Genomic DNA, 16,239 nt, shown 5'->3' on the forward strand with positions numbered 1-16,239 from the left:
CATTTCTGACTTCCTGTTTCCTCCATCATGAGTTCACACATTTCAACTCTGTTCAAGTCAAAATCTGTCCATCATAGTAAGTTGGTGACTCAATGCTACTAACAAACTTTGAAAACATTTAGCTTTTCCTCAATTTAATTTTCCAGATATAAATGCTAAAGTGCTAATTTGATTGGCTGATTTAAAGTTTAACGTCTCTGTTTAAGAGACTGTTTAACGTCTGTTTGATTATCCAGATGTGTTTTTATTATCAAGGTATGTTTTTATCTTTAGTCTTACAGAAATCACTGGTTTGATTCTGGAAGATTTAGATAAAATATTAAATATGTGAAACCTTCAGTTTGCAGAATCCATACGGCGAATAAACTTAGAGTATTTGGTGCAGAAAAACCAGAGAACCTGCTGCTCAGGAACTAAATATATGTGTAAATAAACCATTAGGTTGTTTAAATTATTAATATTTCTACATTTTAAGAGTCAAATAAACTCGTATTTGTTACATATTAATAATATAATCCATACCAACTATCCTGATTTGATCGTGTCTAATTAAATATATTGTCCATTTAAAAAAATAAGAATCAAAATAAAGTCTGCAGAAATTTAACTTGAACCAAAACAAAAATATTAAACAAATCTTAGTTTTCTAAAGACTTCTGAAACATAACTGATGATGGTTAGCGTTGGTTTTAGCTGTCAAGTTATCAACACAATGTATTAAATCTTACATTTATGCATTTATAAGAAACAGAGACGCAGTGCTTTGCTACTAATTGTCAACACAACTGGATAACAAGGGAAGGAAAAAGTTTTAATTTAAAAAAAATGGCGAGGAAGAGACGGTTGAATCAAACATGTTAATTCATGTTAATTCTCTTTAATCAACTACATGAGAATTTTTAATCAGTCCTCATTGCTTTAATAAATTAACAAAGAAGAAAGTTTTTGTCAAAACAGTCACTGAAAAAACGCATAACTTGTAGATGAAACATGTTTACAATCTGTTTCTTTATCGCTACATAAAATGCTTCATTGTTATCCAGCTGGGCCTCTAATACACACACAGGTCAGGAAACTTCATCTCATAGACGGGCGTTGACCGCTGAGACGGCTGTCCTGACGGAGACGGTGGAGGACGGACGATCAGGTCAAAGACCCGGTCCAGCTTGGACTGAAGCAGCGACGTCTGTGGGGAAAGACGACACCGTCCGTCAGTCAGACAGCTTGACGTGTTTTCATTCAAACAGACAAAGTTTGTAATCTGACCAAAACCAAAAACAGCTTTAAGATAAATTGTTCGGTTCGACTGGGGACCAAACTGGAGACATTTGTTACATTTTCAGCTGCTGTAGTTTTCCTTCTCTCTGCCCTGAGTCAAACGATCTAAACTAGTTGAAAGCCTGTTCCCTTCCTCGCCTCTAGGGGCGCTGCATGAAGAACGACACAAAAACCTTTGAAGACATTGAGTGCAATTTCCTTCTTTTTGAAATGGAAACCAAAATGGAGGCGTCAGATTTTACCAGTTATTTGTCTTTGGCTAAAGATCACGAGTCATTTCCAGAGTTTGACTAGCTTTCACACCAACCGAACCGAACCGGACCAAACCGGACTCACTAAACAAACGGACTGGAGTTGGATTAAAGTGGACATATTGGTGCTGGTGTGAATGCATCCTTAGTGTCTCACCCTGGATCCGCAGAGAGCTGCGATTTCCTCAAAAGGAGCCGTCTGGAACCTCTCCACCACCTCCATCCTCTTCCTCCTCTCCTCCTCCTCCACACCTCCTCTGTCCTCTAAAGGAAAAACAACGTCTCAAATAAACGCAGAAGCAAATGAAAAGCTCATGCAGGTAAAAGGCAGCGGTTTACCAATGGTGTTCTTCAGCGTCTCAAAGGTGATCTGCTCAGTCTGAGGTTTCTGCAGAGCAGAAAGTGGAAGGTGAATAGTCGTTCAGATGAACGGATGAACCTACAGACAGAAACAAACCTGCGGGTCAGCGCTGGACTCCTGGTCTATGGCGATCTGGAGGGAGATGGTGTCTGCAATGCTCATCTTCCTGGACAGACGGTCTTCATCTGGAACAAAACTAAAGTCAGAGAACTGCAAATCACAGGCCGGCTTTCACGCTGCTCATTTCCTGTCTAAGAAAATCCTGAAATGAACGTGTGAACAGGTAAGGCGTGTTCACCGGTCAGCTGAGGAGTGTAAGGCGTGTTGAGGCGTTCACACTGTGCGCTGTAGCTGCTTCCTGTCAGCGCCTCGCAGATCTTGGACTGGACAAACAGGAGATCTTTGTCCACCATCAGATCCCCGTTTGGGATCCTGACAAACCAAATCAATCGATTATTACTTCTTCCAATCCAGCAGGAAATCGTCTGATCGGCTTGTTTGGTACCTGGGTTGGTCACACAGGACGCCTTCAGGCAGCAGGTGTGGCGCCCCCTTCTGTCGACTCTCTATGACCTGCAGAAATATAAATCTAGAGTAGACACGCTGAACACACCATCACTCCTTATTTCTACACTCTGATGACCTGAGTGACGTGCTGACGGAGAGGCGGCGGCGGGCCGAGCTGCGACAGAACATGGAGGACGGCGGCGCAGACGGCGTGAAGACTGCAGCGGTTCAACACAGACAGACTCTCCTGATTGGACACGCCCAGCTCCTGAGCAGCCAATCACAGAACAGTCCATGAGGGAGGAGGACAGCAACGTGGAGACCCGTCAGGTGATGTGAGCTCACCTGCAGGGCCAGGATGAGTCGGATCAGGTCCACCAGAACCTCCTCACTGACCAGCTCCACACTGAGGACAACCAGTAAGCTGCAGAGCGCCTGGTAGTGGCTCGGCCCGTTGGACTCCTCCTTACAGGCCAGGAAGACGTGTCTGTAGAGCCGCTGGGCGTGCTGCACAGCAGAAACACAAACCTCAGAGGAAGTTTTTATCTCTTTATCGTCTTCTTTTCTTTGTAGTAACAATAAAAATCATCCTGTTTGTAAATGTCTGACGAACATGAACACAGAGCAGCTGTGATCATCATCCTCACCTTCCTGATGAACAGGTTGTCCTGTCGGGAGCATCTGTCCTCCTTCTGCTCCAGAACCGACACGTCAAACGTCACACTGTCCACAAACAACCAACCAATCAACAGCAAGTTCAGTTCTGCCACTTCATTGGCTGATTTTAACTGGCTTCATGCATCTGCCACTAGATGGCAGTGTTTGGCTTTCCTGACCTGACTGCGGTGATCCTGTCTGCGTTGTGACGGCGGTCGATGAGCGAGGTGAGGATGGACAGAACCAGCAGGCGGATCTCCGGGTCGTCCATCAGGGTGAAGGACAGCAGCGGCTCCAGGAAGGAGGAGGGCAGCGCGGTCAGCAGGTTGCTGCTGTCGTAGCGCTCCGAAACCTGACGAGGAACCACCAAACATTCAAACATCCTCTGGATCCATTTCATTTTACTGCTTTTAAAGCTGCAGTGTGTAACTTTAATGAAAAATATTCTTACCTTTTTGTTCATCTGTGAAAAAAATCAAACTCTTACAACCAGAAACAACCACTGTGCTAAGCTACAGCTAGCACAGCATGTTGTGAATGCTAAAGCTAGTTAGCATGGCCACCGATGATGCCTGATAAGCAGTTTTCCTGTAACGTTAAATTGTTTCTCCACCATTAGCACATTTAGCATTGACTACATGAGGTTGATTGACAGCGCTACGACCCGCCTCCTGGTTCTGATTGGCTGTTTTTGGAAGCTCAGGGAGGAGATCAATCTTTTCACAGATTTTATGTCTCATGTTATGCTAATGACAATATCTAAAAACATCTTCTTTATAAATGCACTGCAGCTTTAAGGCTTTAAACTGTCAGTTTAAAGTCCAAAAATGTTTTTGTTTTGACAGTTTACAGAAGAATTGCATTATTAAAAATAAAAATAATATTTAAACATGGCTCCCCACCTGCAGCAGAGACTTCAGCAGCATCACCTGGATCATCCTGCTGCCTTCAAACCTGAAACACAAACTCCTGTTACTGGTCGTCGTGGTAACGGCTCGATGGGAGAGGGAGGGGGGAGAGTTACCCGGCATTCGGAGAGCCCAGCGCCGGGTAGATGCCGGGGACTGGGATTTTCCCCATGATGAACAGCATGACCTCTGACCTCTGGTAGACAGGAAGTGTGTTGGCAAAGGATCCTGCAGCAGCATGAATTAAACTTTAATTAAAAAACACATTTAATGTCTAAAATAAATAATAATTGAGATCAGGTGTGCAAACAATCTGATTTTATTTCTAAGCCCGGTTTTGACCCGGTTCTGACCGATGGTTTTGATGACGCCGTCCTGCAGCGTTTTCTCGTGAAACGACGTGGTTTTGTGTTTTCTGGCGTTGTCATAGTAACCAGTCAGCTGGAAGTCGACGCTCTGCCTGAGCTGCCGCAGCAACGTGTTGAACACCTCCAACACGGTGGGACCTGCAGCACGGAGCAGAAAACTGTCAGACAGGAGGAGAACCTGGTCTGGTCCAGTTCTGGTTCTGGTTCTGGTTCTGGTTCTGGTTCTGGTTCCGGCTCACCTACGGATCCAGTGGCTTCGATCACAGCAGCCTCAGACAGAACCTCCACGATCCCGGCCCGGACAGACGCCGGACTCCTGCTGTTGGCGTCCAGGTGGCCCAGCAGCTGCTGGATGACCAGGTGGGAGTGCTGCGACTGAAAACACATCATTTAGTCACAGCAGCGCCACCTGGTGGAAACACGGCGACACGGCGCAGCTGTTCTGCTGACCTGGATGGAGAACATGATGATCTGAAAGCAGCGAACAGCAAAGCCTCCTCCTTCCCACAGGCTGCGGCTGTCCAGGTGCCTGAAAACACAACCTGACCCTCAGAGACACTTTCTGTACCAACGCTAATGCTAATGCTAATGCTAACACACCTGTGCTTTGGGAATAAGATTCACACAGTCAACCAGAAACAAGTTCAGATTTTCCAGATTCAGATAAATTAAGTCAGAGAAAATCTCACATTTCAAATTCAAAAAGTGGAGAATTTGAAACATCCAAAAACAAAATCTGAGCATTTCTTCCTTGTTCAAATATCTTAGTTCACTTGAAATATAACAGCCAGATGCAGCAGCTCGACTTAAATCTACAGGAGTGAGCCGAGGCGATGTGGAGGCGTTTCTCACATGAGAACGGGTCTGATGGCGTTGTTGATGTGTCCGTACGCGGCTCGGCCCAGCAGCTCTCTGAAGCACACCTCCGTCTGCTCAGCAGGAGAGCCGCTGCACACAAACACACATTCACTGCTTCATCCTAATGAGAAACCAGAACGGTCCAGGTGGTGAGTCAGCTCACCTGCTGCCCTGCTCCAGGTTGACCAGCAGCGCGGGGACGATCTGCTCCATGTGCCGCGGCTCCCAGATGTTGACCTGCAGCTCGTCGTCCACCGTCTTCCTGACCACGCCCTGCAGGCCGCGGATCCCCGACACGCGGATCCTGAACCACAGAAAGTCACATTTCTTCATCCTGAGACCCGAACAGACCTGATTTCTGTCTTTACCCGGATTATCTTTATAATTAAGATTTTGTTTGACAATCAGAAATATTTCAGAAAATACTTTTTCAGAGACCCGAAGCATCAAAAACAAATGAAAAATTATCAAAATATTTCTAAAGTTTTTTTTACAGATTCATGTTTTCTTCCAAAATCTTGATAATTTAACAGTTTTGCTCATTTGAATATTTTTTTTTGCAGGTTTTGGCAGCAGAAACCATAAAAGTTTCACGTAAAGCATCTGGAAACTGACTTGATCTGCATTTCAGGGTCTTCGTGGTCGGAGTGACACATTTCACTGAACCGAGACACGAAGAAGTCGTAGCTGCGATGATACGAAGGCGTGTCCTCCTCGATGTTCGCAAACTTCACAAACTGCAGCCAAAACAAACACAAACATAAAAACAAGAAGAAACTTTAATCTTCAAACAGGCTTTGCTCCATGTTTCCTGGCTGCCATCATACAAACACCCAGTTCACCAGGAAAACTATTTTGTATGTTGAGTTTAAATGATGTGAAATTCTGTGTCAATCTACGTAAAAATCTGAATAAATAACCAAACACTCTCAGATTTATGTTAATTATATTGTTAGAATATGAAAATATTCAAATAACTGTTTCTTCTTATTTGGTAACTTTGAATTTTATGACTAAATTTGCCTGATGAAGCACACTTTTGATTCTGAGAAAAAAAAAAGAGAGATTAAGTTCAAAATTCAGAGAAAAGTCAACATTTTCAGAAAAAAAAGTCTAAATTTTGAAGAAAAGAAAATTGAAATTCACATATAAAAAAGACAAAATTTTGAGATAAATGTCAGAATTCTTAGAAAAAGGTCAAAATTTTGAGAATAAAAATCAGAATTTTGAGGAAAAAAAGTGAAGATTTTGATGAAAAACCAAAAATCCTGATCAAAAAAGTTTGCATCCTGAAAGAGGTGAAAATGAAAAAATTGAAAAAAAATCTGAGAAAACAGTAAAATTTGACTTTGTTGTACAGTTCACAGAAGGGATGGTTAAAATAAAAGCCCCTTTATGAAAATATTTAGTCATTTCCTTCTCAGTAAATTAATGGATTAAGCTGATCTGTTATGTGTGGATCCAGGTGTGTGTGTGTGTTCGTACGGAGCCGGTGGCCAGGATGTGCAGGTGCGGCCTGTCGGCCTCCAGCAGCAGCCGCAGCGTCCCGAGGAAACTCTCCACCAGCAGGTTGATGCTCTGGCAGTGGCAGGCCAGCAGCAGCTGCTCCATGGCCTCCAGCGCGATGCACACATACCTGGAACGGCAGCAGCAGCTTTAACAGGACGCCGACTGAGGGCTAAACCAAACCCGACCCAAAGGTTCTGACCCGTAACGGTGGCGGTTCAGCTCCCTGGTCAGACGCTCCGACAGGTAGGCTGCGATCCTGTCCAGCTTCTCCGGCGCCGACAGAGCGAAGAAGGTCAGCTTCTCCATGTTGGCCTTCACCAGCCCGTCCTGAGCACACAGCACACGACCTCACCATGACCTCACCACGAGGGACAGCGCTCTGTGTGTGCGTGTGTGTGTGTGTGTGTGTGTGTGTGTGTGTCTGTGTTTACCTCTGGGTCTTCAGGGAAAATGTTGTCCACCAGCCGTTTGTAGCGAGGACGCAGCGCCCAGCAGCAGCCACACACACCTGAAACAATAAAACATAATTTGTCCCAAATTATCCCAAAAATTTAAGCATTTACACCCAGACGTGGGCAAAGCACCCAAAAACTGTACTGAAGAGTAGCACTACTACGAAATATTTTTACTCAAGTAAAAAGTGAACATTAAAGAAATGACTCAAGTAAGAGCAAAATAGTATTTGGTTAAAAGTTTACTGAGGAACTGATCAATTTATTAATCATTTAATATTTTAAAGTTACATGATCAGACAGACTAAAATACAAAGTTAAGTGAAAATTTTAATATTTTAAGGACTAAAATGACAATAATTCATATAAGTAACAAATATAACAAAGTCAGGCAAAATAATTTTTTTTCCTAATCAGTTTCTTTCAATAAAAACACTCATGAAACTTCAACAAAAACTGCAGGTGTGTGTCTGTGTCTGTGGTGAATTTTTGGTTAAAACATGTTTGTTTTTCATTCAGTGGGTAGAAAATATAGAAATTTTACTCAAGTAAAAGTAGAAATACTTTATAATAAAATTACTCATAGTACTGCGCAGTAAAAAATACTCCTAAAACTAAATTTCTTTCAAGTAATGTAAATGTAACCAGTTCCTACCCAACTCTGAGACATCAGTACTCTACTCAGCCAGAAGGGGGCAGCAGAGCGTCTGATGGCTTTAATCTTTAATCTCTCATGTTGAGTTTCAGGGATTAAAAGGTTGACAAAACGTCACCCTCAGGATTCCCCACTTCTCCATCTTAATCCCAATCTGAAGCAGAGAGACGAGGCTTCATGTTGCGGGTCCAGATGGACGGAACCGGGCCGCGCCGCAGTAACGCTGCGTCTCAGCAGTTAATCCTGCTGCTGCTCGTTACATAACGTTTTTATACTCTTGCTGTTTTCCGTCAAAAGAGCTTAAAGAGTCCAGAGCGCACACACAACTGGACATGTGACCCGTTTGGACCTCAGAACCAGAAACATGCCTGTAATCAGCTCTGCATAATCTGGTTTATGGGACCGGAGAATTACTGGATTCAGTTTAAATCCAGCCATGACGGCTGAGCTAGCTGCTTTTCCTCAGTCTTCACATAAAATCTGCAGTAAAAGCAGAACTTTCTGTTAATAAACAGGCCCGGTGCAACTTGATGGGAAAGAAAAAGATTTTTCCAAAGAAAATAAATTAATGGCTGCAAAAACTAAACAGTTGGAGTGAAACAGCACATTGTTTAAATGAGCAACGAAAATATGACTCAGAGAGTCATGTGGAAGATTATGACTGACATGCATTTGCTCTGATGAAAGTTTAAATTATATAAAAAGGGACTTAAAGACTTAAAAGGGAATTTATTAAAGCTCAATATCCATTATGTTCAGTTTTAGCTGAATTATATTTTACAATTCCAGACTTTTTCAAACATTTTTCTCAGAATGGAAAACCTGATGGTGCAAAATGACGTTTTAAAAAGTTAAATCTGCATTTTGTTAAAACCCATAACTGTTATTGTATTAATTTATCTCACACTAAACAGTTTGTAGATTTTTGATGCTTTTATTCTGTTTGTTCGGCACCGAAACCAGAAGCTAAAAGGCGTCAGAATCAGACTTTATTAAAACAAAGAATCATTTTTCTGTCTGTTTTATCATTTTAATTTCATCCTAAAGTTAAGGGAAAAAAATCTGGACTAAGTAGCCAAATGGATTTGATCTGAAAACAAACCAATAATTTATTGAACGGATATAAATACAATTGTACCAATGGAATCAATTAATCAATCTTTATAAACAGAAACAAATCAGGTCAGAGTTATAATTTATAATGTTGGGAAATTATTATTTTAAACAAAAATCTTCCCCAGCATCAGTGAATCTCTGCAGAGATTGGACGAGGATTAAGACTGAAATCTATGCTGGGGAATTATAAATTATGAATTATGATTACTCTCCAAACCGATAGGTTTGGTTTGACAAAATGAAATATATAAAAATCAGATGATAACAGGAAGATGAGAAGGAGATAAATCATCCTAATGGAAAAAATATTAGGTTTTAAAATATTCTACATTCATTTTACATTTTATTTCTTCTATAAATAACAGTTGTTTAATCTGAAAGAGAAATGTCAATAAAATCCCATCATTATTATAAATAAGAGGAATCAATCATTAGAAATATGACAAATTATTTTAAAAATATATAACTTATAAAGAGATTTAGTCGGATTTAAAAAAAAAACGCTACATTTAATTCAATGATGATGCAGAAAAATGAGATTTATGGTAAATAAATGAATATTATCTTACCATACATGAGGATGACTCTTCAGCTCACATCCACACACAACTGGAAATAATCCTCACACACACACACACACACACACAGCATCATGGCTCCGCCCACTTTCATTCATGCTCAGCCTGGCTGATGGAGTTACAGGATCTCAGAGGATAAATTTTCTGAAAGCTGGAAATGTTCTCAGATTAACAGTGAAGAACTGATTAATTGATTTATTATTGAATCTTTTAAACTGATAATTTACAAACCTAATTATTTTTCTCAAATTTGAACCTTCTACATGCTGAGATGAAGATTTTTAAAATAATCCTTCCTAATGAAACAGACCCACAGCATAATGCTTCCACCACCGTGCTCGGTAACCTGACCTCCTTCTGGACCAAACATCACTGGGAATAATTTGGATTCTTCTTCTCTCAGATTTAAACGTCTAAATATGTGAAAACCTGCCTGAATGTGAGACAATCAGAGGAAATAAAGACTAAAATAAAACTTTTGCCTCCAGTTTTTGTTTTAACGTTGACATAAATGAGCAGACTGGACGGTGGTCCGGTTACCGCCAGAGGTCTGGTGGTCCAACACGGAGCAGCAGTCCTGCAGCAGCCGGCGAGGGGCCTCCGCCACGGTCGGCATGGCAACCACCCTGGGCAGGCTGGGGAGGGCAATGCTGGGGAAGCTGGGCAGACTGGGAGGGTTGGCGCCACGGGACAGAGAGCCGAGCAGAGCCGGGACCGTCATCATGCGGGGCAGAGAGCCCGGCATCGCCGTGGCAACGACCTCAGAGTCACAGGTGGAGGAGAAGAAGAAAAAGAAGAGGAGGTCCTAAAGTAGAAGAAGAAGAAGATGAAAGCTGCTTCCCAGATAATACTGATGATAATAATAATAATAATAATAATAACTTTTCTGGAGTTTATCTTAAATTAAACACTGGATAAATAAAGTATATTTATTGATCACTGTTTACAGCCAATCATTTTGATTTCATGCTTTAGAAAATGAATTAAAGTTTGTAATGCAGAGAGAACTGTAACCAATATTCAGCCACATAAGAAAAAACATGTTTTTGTCATTTCTGACAAATATAAAGTCAAGATTATTTATTTCTGAAAAACTCTGCAACTAAACAGTAAACAGGAGAATGCAAACAGTAAAACATTTAGAGTATCTGCTCATTCTTCCAGAAAAGTGAATAAATTAAACATCTAGTCTGAAACCGTTTCCAAACAGTAATAAACAGTCGACCTTCTGACCTCTGACCTTCAGCTCCTGCAGTGAATCTGTTTCTTACCTGCTGTTTCCCTCCAACGCTCCGATCTGCTGCAGCTTATGCAACTTCTGATGTCCTGCTGCTCCGATCTATAATCAATACGCTGCTCCGCCTCTGACGCCATCACCCATCAGGAGGAGGGGGAGCCGCCGCCAACCCGCGGAGCGTCACATTCAGCTGAGGAGGAAGAGGAGCAGCGGCACCTCCTCTTCCTCCTGACTGGGATGCAGGGACGGCTCCCTCTGGTGGCCAACAGAGGGAAGTGCAAACATTTCCCAGGAAGCCGCTCTGACCCCTCAGGTCCAGCAGGTGACATTTACTAGAGTCATTCACACACACAGACAGCAGGGGGAGCTCTGTCCTGATAAACTCATGTTTTATTAGAGATGAAAACAAACCAACTTCACATGATTCACATCCTGCTGCTACAGCTTCACGCCGTCCAGCGCCAACCCTCCGATGAACAGTCCTCCAAGCTCCGCCTCCAGCTCCGGCAGGTGGCCTGACTCTGCCCCCGTGTTTGTGTCTCCCAGTGTCCGCCACCAGGGCAGCCGGCTCGCCTGCAGCGCGGCGATGTGGGCGTCACGCCCGCGAGCCGCGATGGACGCTGATTGGCTCAGGAAGGACTCCGCCTGCATTGCCGTGACAACCGAAAGGGGCGGGGCATCTGTAGGGGTGACGCAGCTGATTACTTATCCTCTCTGCATCACCATCCTCTGAGTGTGTGCGCGTGAGTGTGTGAGACCTCGCAGCAGCTCCAGGTGTGTGTGTGTTTGCGCCAGCAGAGCCTCCACCTGCTGCTCCTCCCTCCTGCGCTGAGCTCCGCCCTGCAGCTCCGCCTGCAGCAGCTGCTGCACCTCCTCATGCAGCGCAGCACACGCCTCCACAGACACACGAGTCGACTGCACGCACACACACACACACACACGTTAGAAACAAACGTTGAGGTTTGATGAAGGTTAAATTTAACTTTCAACCTAAAGTATAACTTTCTGTTTTAAAAATATATTCTCCTAAAGCTCAGATTTACAAACATTTGCATAAATGTCAGACTTATGTATTCATTAATAATGTATTACTAATCAATAAATCAATAAGATGTCCTGCTCTTACCCTGTGTGCCTGGATGTACTCCTCCACCTGCTGCTTTAGTTCCGCCCGCCGGCTCTCCGTCAAACCCTCCTGACCAATCAAGAGCGGCGTTGGGGGCGGAGCCTGAGCTGCTGGTCGTTTCTCCAGAAGCCGACGACCCTGTAAGGAGCAGACGGCGTTTCATCATCATCAGTGGGACAGGTGAGATGACATCATCATGTTTGTGTCTTACGGCTCTCTGCAGCGTCCTGGCAGCACGCTGCCGCCTCGCCGCGTCCCTCAGAGCGTCGCCATAGCGACGTCTGTCTCTGAAGCTTCTCCATGCGCTCTGGATCACCACGGCGGCTCGGCGCTCGCACTCCTCCAAGTACGGACGCACCTGGTCTGGAGACACTGAGGTCAGAAGCTGCTGCTCCAATCAGAGCAGAGGAAGGCGAGGGGGCGGGGCTTACCGGCAGGAAGCAGCTGCAGAAGCTCCCTTTGCTTCTGATGCAGGCGCCGCCTCGCCTGCTGCCGCCGCACACACACCTGCAGGAGCGATCGTCAGGACAGAACGGCTTAACACTTATTTTATTGTTATTGTTTTATCTATAACTTCTAAATGATTTTTCATTCGCTGGGTTAAAAGAAAGGAACCTAGGCTGTTAAAAAATAAATATTGTTGAACACACACACCTGCAGCTGCAGCACTGACCTGGTAGCGTAGCTGCTCTTCCCACTGCTGCGCCGCTTCCTGCTGCTGCAGACGCCTGCGCCGCGCCCTGAGGCCAACATGGCGGTGAAAACGATAAACATGCGATAAGGAGGTGCATCGCTCTGATGTTGATCCGATCAGTACCTGTATCTGCGCTGCAGCGCGCTCACAGCTCTGCTGAGGCTCTTCACTCTGCGCCGGGTCAGAACCGAACGCCACGCCGCCTGGATCACACACGCCGCCCGCACGCGCTCACTGCTCGCCTTCACACACACACACAAAATTTTTAAAAAAGCAACAAATTTATTGAAAATGTTTGGTTCAATTTTTACAATCATTTTAAAAAATTAATGTCACTTTATTCAAATTTAAATGACAACAGGAACTTATAATTTATTGATATATTTATTGATTATTATTTCTGATTTGTCAGACGAACCTCTGACTGACGGCTGGCGGTTTCTTCCTGCTGGATGACTGCGATCAGCTGATCCACTTCCTGCTCAAAGCCCCGCCCCCTCCAGTCTTTCTCCAGCAGGCTGTCCAGACCTGCAGACACAGAATGACCTCTGACCTCTCCGTCACGTGACACAGTCTCACCTCCTGCTCTCTGACCTCTGACCTTTAAAGTTGAACAGTAGCGAGCGGAGCCGCAGTCCCATCCGATTGGCCATCAGGAGCATCAGCTTGATGGAGGCTCCGCCCACAGCGGCGTCCGAGCTGAGAGCCAGTTGGGCGACGGTGTCGTTGAGCAGCAGCAGAGCCGATTCGTCGCTCAGCTGGGACAGGAAGTCTCTGCAGTTTCAACACATTGAGGTTCAAACATTTCTACTGGGATTATTTTTATAAACTAAAGGCTTAAAGTCTCATCAACTCAGGTAAACAGGAAGTGGCGTGGCGTTTTCCTGTGAGCTACCTGTTGACTGTACAGGTTTGAATCCACATCTGGATGCAGAGCAGCGACACGGTGACATCATCACTCATCTGGATCTGCTCGTAGTGGGCGGAGCTTAGCACTGCAGAGACAAAGCTTGTTTGTGAAGAAGTTGCAGATGTTGGGACTACTTTCAGAGGCGGATGTGGTGAGCGGACCCTGAGCCGTGAGGTGGGGGTGAGCGGAGAGCAGCCAGCCGACGGCGTCCATCACGGTCCTGAGGAGGGGCGGAGCCTGAGACAGACCACAGGAGTTACTGCTACTCTTCATCGCTGCTCTTCATCACACCTGCTGCTCCTCCTCCTCACCTCTGAACGGCTCACCAGCTGACCGGCCAATGACAGCAGCACGTCCACCACTGACGGCAGGAACAGCCTATGAAACGCCTCGGAGCGTCTGCCTGGCTCCGCCCCCACGCAGCTGGAGCTGGACCAGAGTTTAAAATATCAGACTAAATAAAATAACTAATAATCTATTAAAACAGCTGCTAAAACTTCCAACAGTTACAAGCATAAATTAAAACATGTCACATGTAAAAAGAATATATATTTTCCCAAGAATGTCTAAATAACCTGAATGGTGTCCATATTTCATTACTAAAGGATTTAATGATGGATGTAAAGGTGGGTGTTCACCTGGTCAGGTGGGCCAGCGTGGCAGCAGAGGCCCAGTTCCCCCTCAGCCTGCTGGGACTCAGAGACAGAACCCGGACACAGTGACTCAGAACCCCGCTGTGGTAGAACCGAGTCTTGGCCCGAGTCAGCGCCCCGCTGTCTGTCTGCACCGCAGCAGAGTTCAGAACCTCTGGGGCAAAGACGGGATGAAATTAGAACCATGCTGACCTCTGACCCCGCCCTCCTCAGCAGCACACTCACTGTTCAGGGTTTCGTTCAGGAGGACCATCTGCTCCTCTGGGCTCAGACCTTCATCCTCCAGCTGCCTCATCAGCTCTGACATCACAGCCTCCTCGTCCTCCATCAGCTCCATCAACCTGAAACAGATTCAGGGAAATCTATCTGGCTTATTTTGATTTAATGACAGAATTTACATCAGATTTCATTCCTCTCACTTGCTGTAAGTGAATAAAAAAAATAACTAATAAAGGTTTACCAGGTCCTGGTCTCTGGGGTGCCTCAAATTTCCAAGCTGGACTGTCCTGGACACTTTTCTGAAGGGTGACGGGTTTCTCTCAAACACCTGCTAGCGTTAGCAGCTCTGCTTTCTTCGCCATTTCCCTCCTAAATAAAGGTTTAGTTCATATGTCTTGACATTACTACAACATCTCAACTACCCGTTGAGACATTTTTATGCCTCTTACATTATGATTAAACTCCGCTGTGCTGCAAACATCAACTAGCTAATAGCAGCAAGCTCCCCGATAGAGCAGGCGACGCCTGTTTCCACGGTAACCTGACGTCATGAGTACGCGACTGCTGGGCTTTTAAAAAAAACTTTATTAGCAATTGACAAAATTACTATGATAACAGAAAATTTACACAATAGAAAAAAAAGAGAGAACTAGAATAGGTATTATTCAACACATTATTTACTATTTTTGAAATATTGTTGTTCTTTAAAGTTATTATAAATAATAAAATCAACAAAATTTCAAAAATTTAGCGCAGCTGGTGCTGAAACATACCTCAACAGTCGATATCTGCTTGATACAACCAATTAATTAAAGTTTTGCCTGATACTGATTTTATTCTGCTTTTATTTAGTTTCTGAAGCAGAATCAGTTAGAGGTGACGGTAACATTATTTTAGGTAATTTCTCTTCTTTGTTTTGTCCTGTTATAATAGGAGGGTGACTACTTTATTATATTTTTAATGATTTTCATGTTTTGTATTGAATTTATTTCATTCTTAAGCTTTGTAGTTCTAAATTATAAACATATTTTATAGAAGCTGATTTAAAACAAAACCATTATAAAAGTGGAAATCAGTTTATTAGGGTCAAATTACAGTGTTCTACTATCTGAAAATATTAGCCTCCAATAACATTTATAAACAAAGAACACATGTAAAATTTTATTATTTGTAATATTCATTTTACCCATTTAATTAGCATATCATTTATTTTACTTCATGTTAATTGTCAAATCTAACCATTTTCATAAAATTTCAAAAAGCGTAGCAAATATTAAAAATAGGAATGTTTTTTGTGAAAACAAATACTTCAGGTTATTTAGGAATAAAACAATTATTTAACTAAATAATAATAAAAATGTAAAAATATGAATGTGTAAGATGTTTGCAGAATAACTATATAGCTAGGAATGACAATAAAAGCATCATAAACATGTCAACTCATCTGCATGTTGTTCCCACTGCCTTCCTGCAGGTGGCGCTGCTGCTCCAGCTGAGAACAAGGAGAACATTTCCTCTGATCAGAACTCCTGCCTCAGATCCAGATGCTGGTTATTGTGCTGCTAGCTGACTTTATGATTTATTTATTATTATTCATGAAAATAAATCAACTGAGTCATCAGACATTATAAAAGAAATGATGAATCAGCCGGAAAAAAAATCATGTAATCAATCAAAACTACTTTATCAAAACGGAATATGATTTGATGATCAATAACTCAAAATTTTCAAATTAATAAACTATATTATATTAAATAAATATTATACATACAATTAATATACTATACATAATATACTTGTTTGTTAGTACATTATACTAACATAAAATATTTTATTATATCATATAAATCCCGGGCTGGTCACGTCAGACTCCTCATGTTGATAGTAACGGTACCGGCAGCA

At 43.2% G+C, this 16,239-nt stretch overlaps 2 protein-coding genes across 7 annotated transcripts; both read right to left on the minus strand.

Annotated features, from left to right (window-relative positions):
• Window positions 1-790: 790 nt before the first annotated feature.
• On the minus strand, window positions 791-11,001 carry LOC106958927 (protein EFR3 homolog B-like). 5 transcript variants are annotated; one of them, XM_015051112.1, is made up of 23 exons: window positions 10,770-11,001; window positions 10,039-10,303; window positions 7,129-7,205; window positions 6,897-7,024; window positions 6,674-6,824; window positions 5,804-5,925; window positions 5,352-5,492; window positions 5,183-5,278; window positions 4,781-4,859; window positions 4,570-4,705; window positions 4,316-4,468; window positions 4,079-4,190; window positions 3,957-4,008; window positions 3,234-3,406; window positions 3,045-3,120; window positions 2,743-2,904; window positions 2,534-2,665; window positions 2,396-2,463; window positions 2,189-2,322; window positions 1,987-2,075; window positions 1,869-1,917; window positions 1,687-1,793; window positions 791-1,186 (listed from the first exon to the last, which is right to left on the minus strand). In XM_015051112.1, exons 2-23 carry the CDS (start codon window positions 10,241-10,243, stop codon window positions 1,052-1,054), a joined length of 2,577 nt encoding a protein of 858 aa, XP_014906598.1. In that variant the 5' UTR covers window positions 10,244-10,303; window positions 10,770-11,001; the 3' UTR covers window positions 791-1,051. The 5 variants fall into 5 exon arrangements, with proteins under 5 accessions (XP_014906598.1, XP_014906597.1, XP_014906596.1 ...); XM_015051111.1 differs by having other exon boundaries at window positions 10,739-11,001; XM_015051110.1 differs by having other exon boundaries at window positions 10,732-11,001.
• Window positions 11,002-11,103: 102 nt separating this feature from the next.
• iqcb1 (IQ motif containing B1) lies at window positions 11,104-15,474 on the minus strand. Of its 2 annotated transcripts, XM_015051116.1 has the most exons (16): window positions 14,787-15,473; window positions 14,579-14,706; window positions 14,344-14,459; window positions 14,104-14,272; window positions 13,777-13,894; window positions 13,627-13,702; window positions 13,451-13,550; window positions 13,157-13,329; window positions 12,974-13,083; window positions 12,679-12,797; window positions 12,535-12,601; window positions 12,293-12,368; window positions 12,073-12,224; window positions 11,862-11,999; window positions 11,494-11,650; window positions 11,104-11,415 (listed from the first exon to the last, which is right to left on the minus strand). In XM_015051116.1, the coding sequence occupies exons 3-16, from the start codon at window positions 14,453-14,455 to the stop codon at window positions 11,174-11,176; spliced, it is 1,809 nt and encodes a 602-aa protein (XP_014906602.1). In that variant the 5' UTR covers window positions 14,456-14,459; window positions 14,579-14,706; window positions 14,787-15,473; the 3' UTR covers window positions 11,104-11,173. The 2 variants fall into 2 exon arrangements, with proteins under 2 accessions (XP_014906602.1, XP_014906601.1); XM_015051115.1 differs by having other exon boundaries at window positions 14,344-14,462; window positions 14,583-15,474.
• Between the last annotated feature and the right edge of the window lie 765 nt (window positions 15,475-16,239).

The sequence above is a fragment of the Poecilia latipinna genome, unplaced genomic scaffold, assembly GCF_001443285.1.
Source record: "Poecilia latipinna isolate Pla-1442-1.1 unplaced genomic scaffold, P_latipinna-1.0 Scaffold1031, whole genome shotgun sequence".
Classification (NCBI taxonomy): Eukaryota; Metazoa; Chordata; class Actinopteri; order Cyprinodontiformes; family Poeciliidae; genus Poecilia; species Poecilia latipinna.

Excerpts from the sequence above, each read along its gene's own strand:
- LOC106958927 (XM_015051112.1), bottom strand. The coding sequence starts at position 10,243 with ATGCCGGGCTCTCTGCCCCGCATGATGACGGTCCCGGCTCTGCTCGGC. Across the intron at positions 3,407-3,956 it reads TGCTGAAGTCTCTGCTGCAG|GTTTCGGAGCGCTACGACAG; the intron begins GTGGGGAGCCAT and ends GTTCCTCGTCAG. Across the intron at positions 3,121-3,233 it reads GACAGGATCACCGCAGTCAG|TGTGACGTTTGACGTGTCGG; the intron begins GTCAGGAAAGCC and ends GTTTGTGGACAG.
- iqcb1 (XM_015051115.1), bottom strand. The coding sequence starts at position 14,455 with ATGGAGCTGATGGAGGACGAGGAGGCTGTGATGTCAGAGCTGATGAGG. Across the intron at positions 12,000-12,072 it reads CCAGGACGCTGCAGAGAGCC|GGTCGTCGGCTTCTGGAGAA; the intron begins GTAAGACACAAA and ends TGCTCCTTACAG. Across the intron at positions 11,651-11,861 it reads AGTACATCCAGGCACACAGG|TCGACTCGTGTGTCTGTGGA; the intron begins GTAAGAGCAGGA and ends GTGTGCGTGCAG.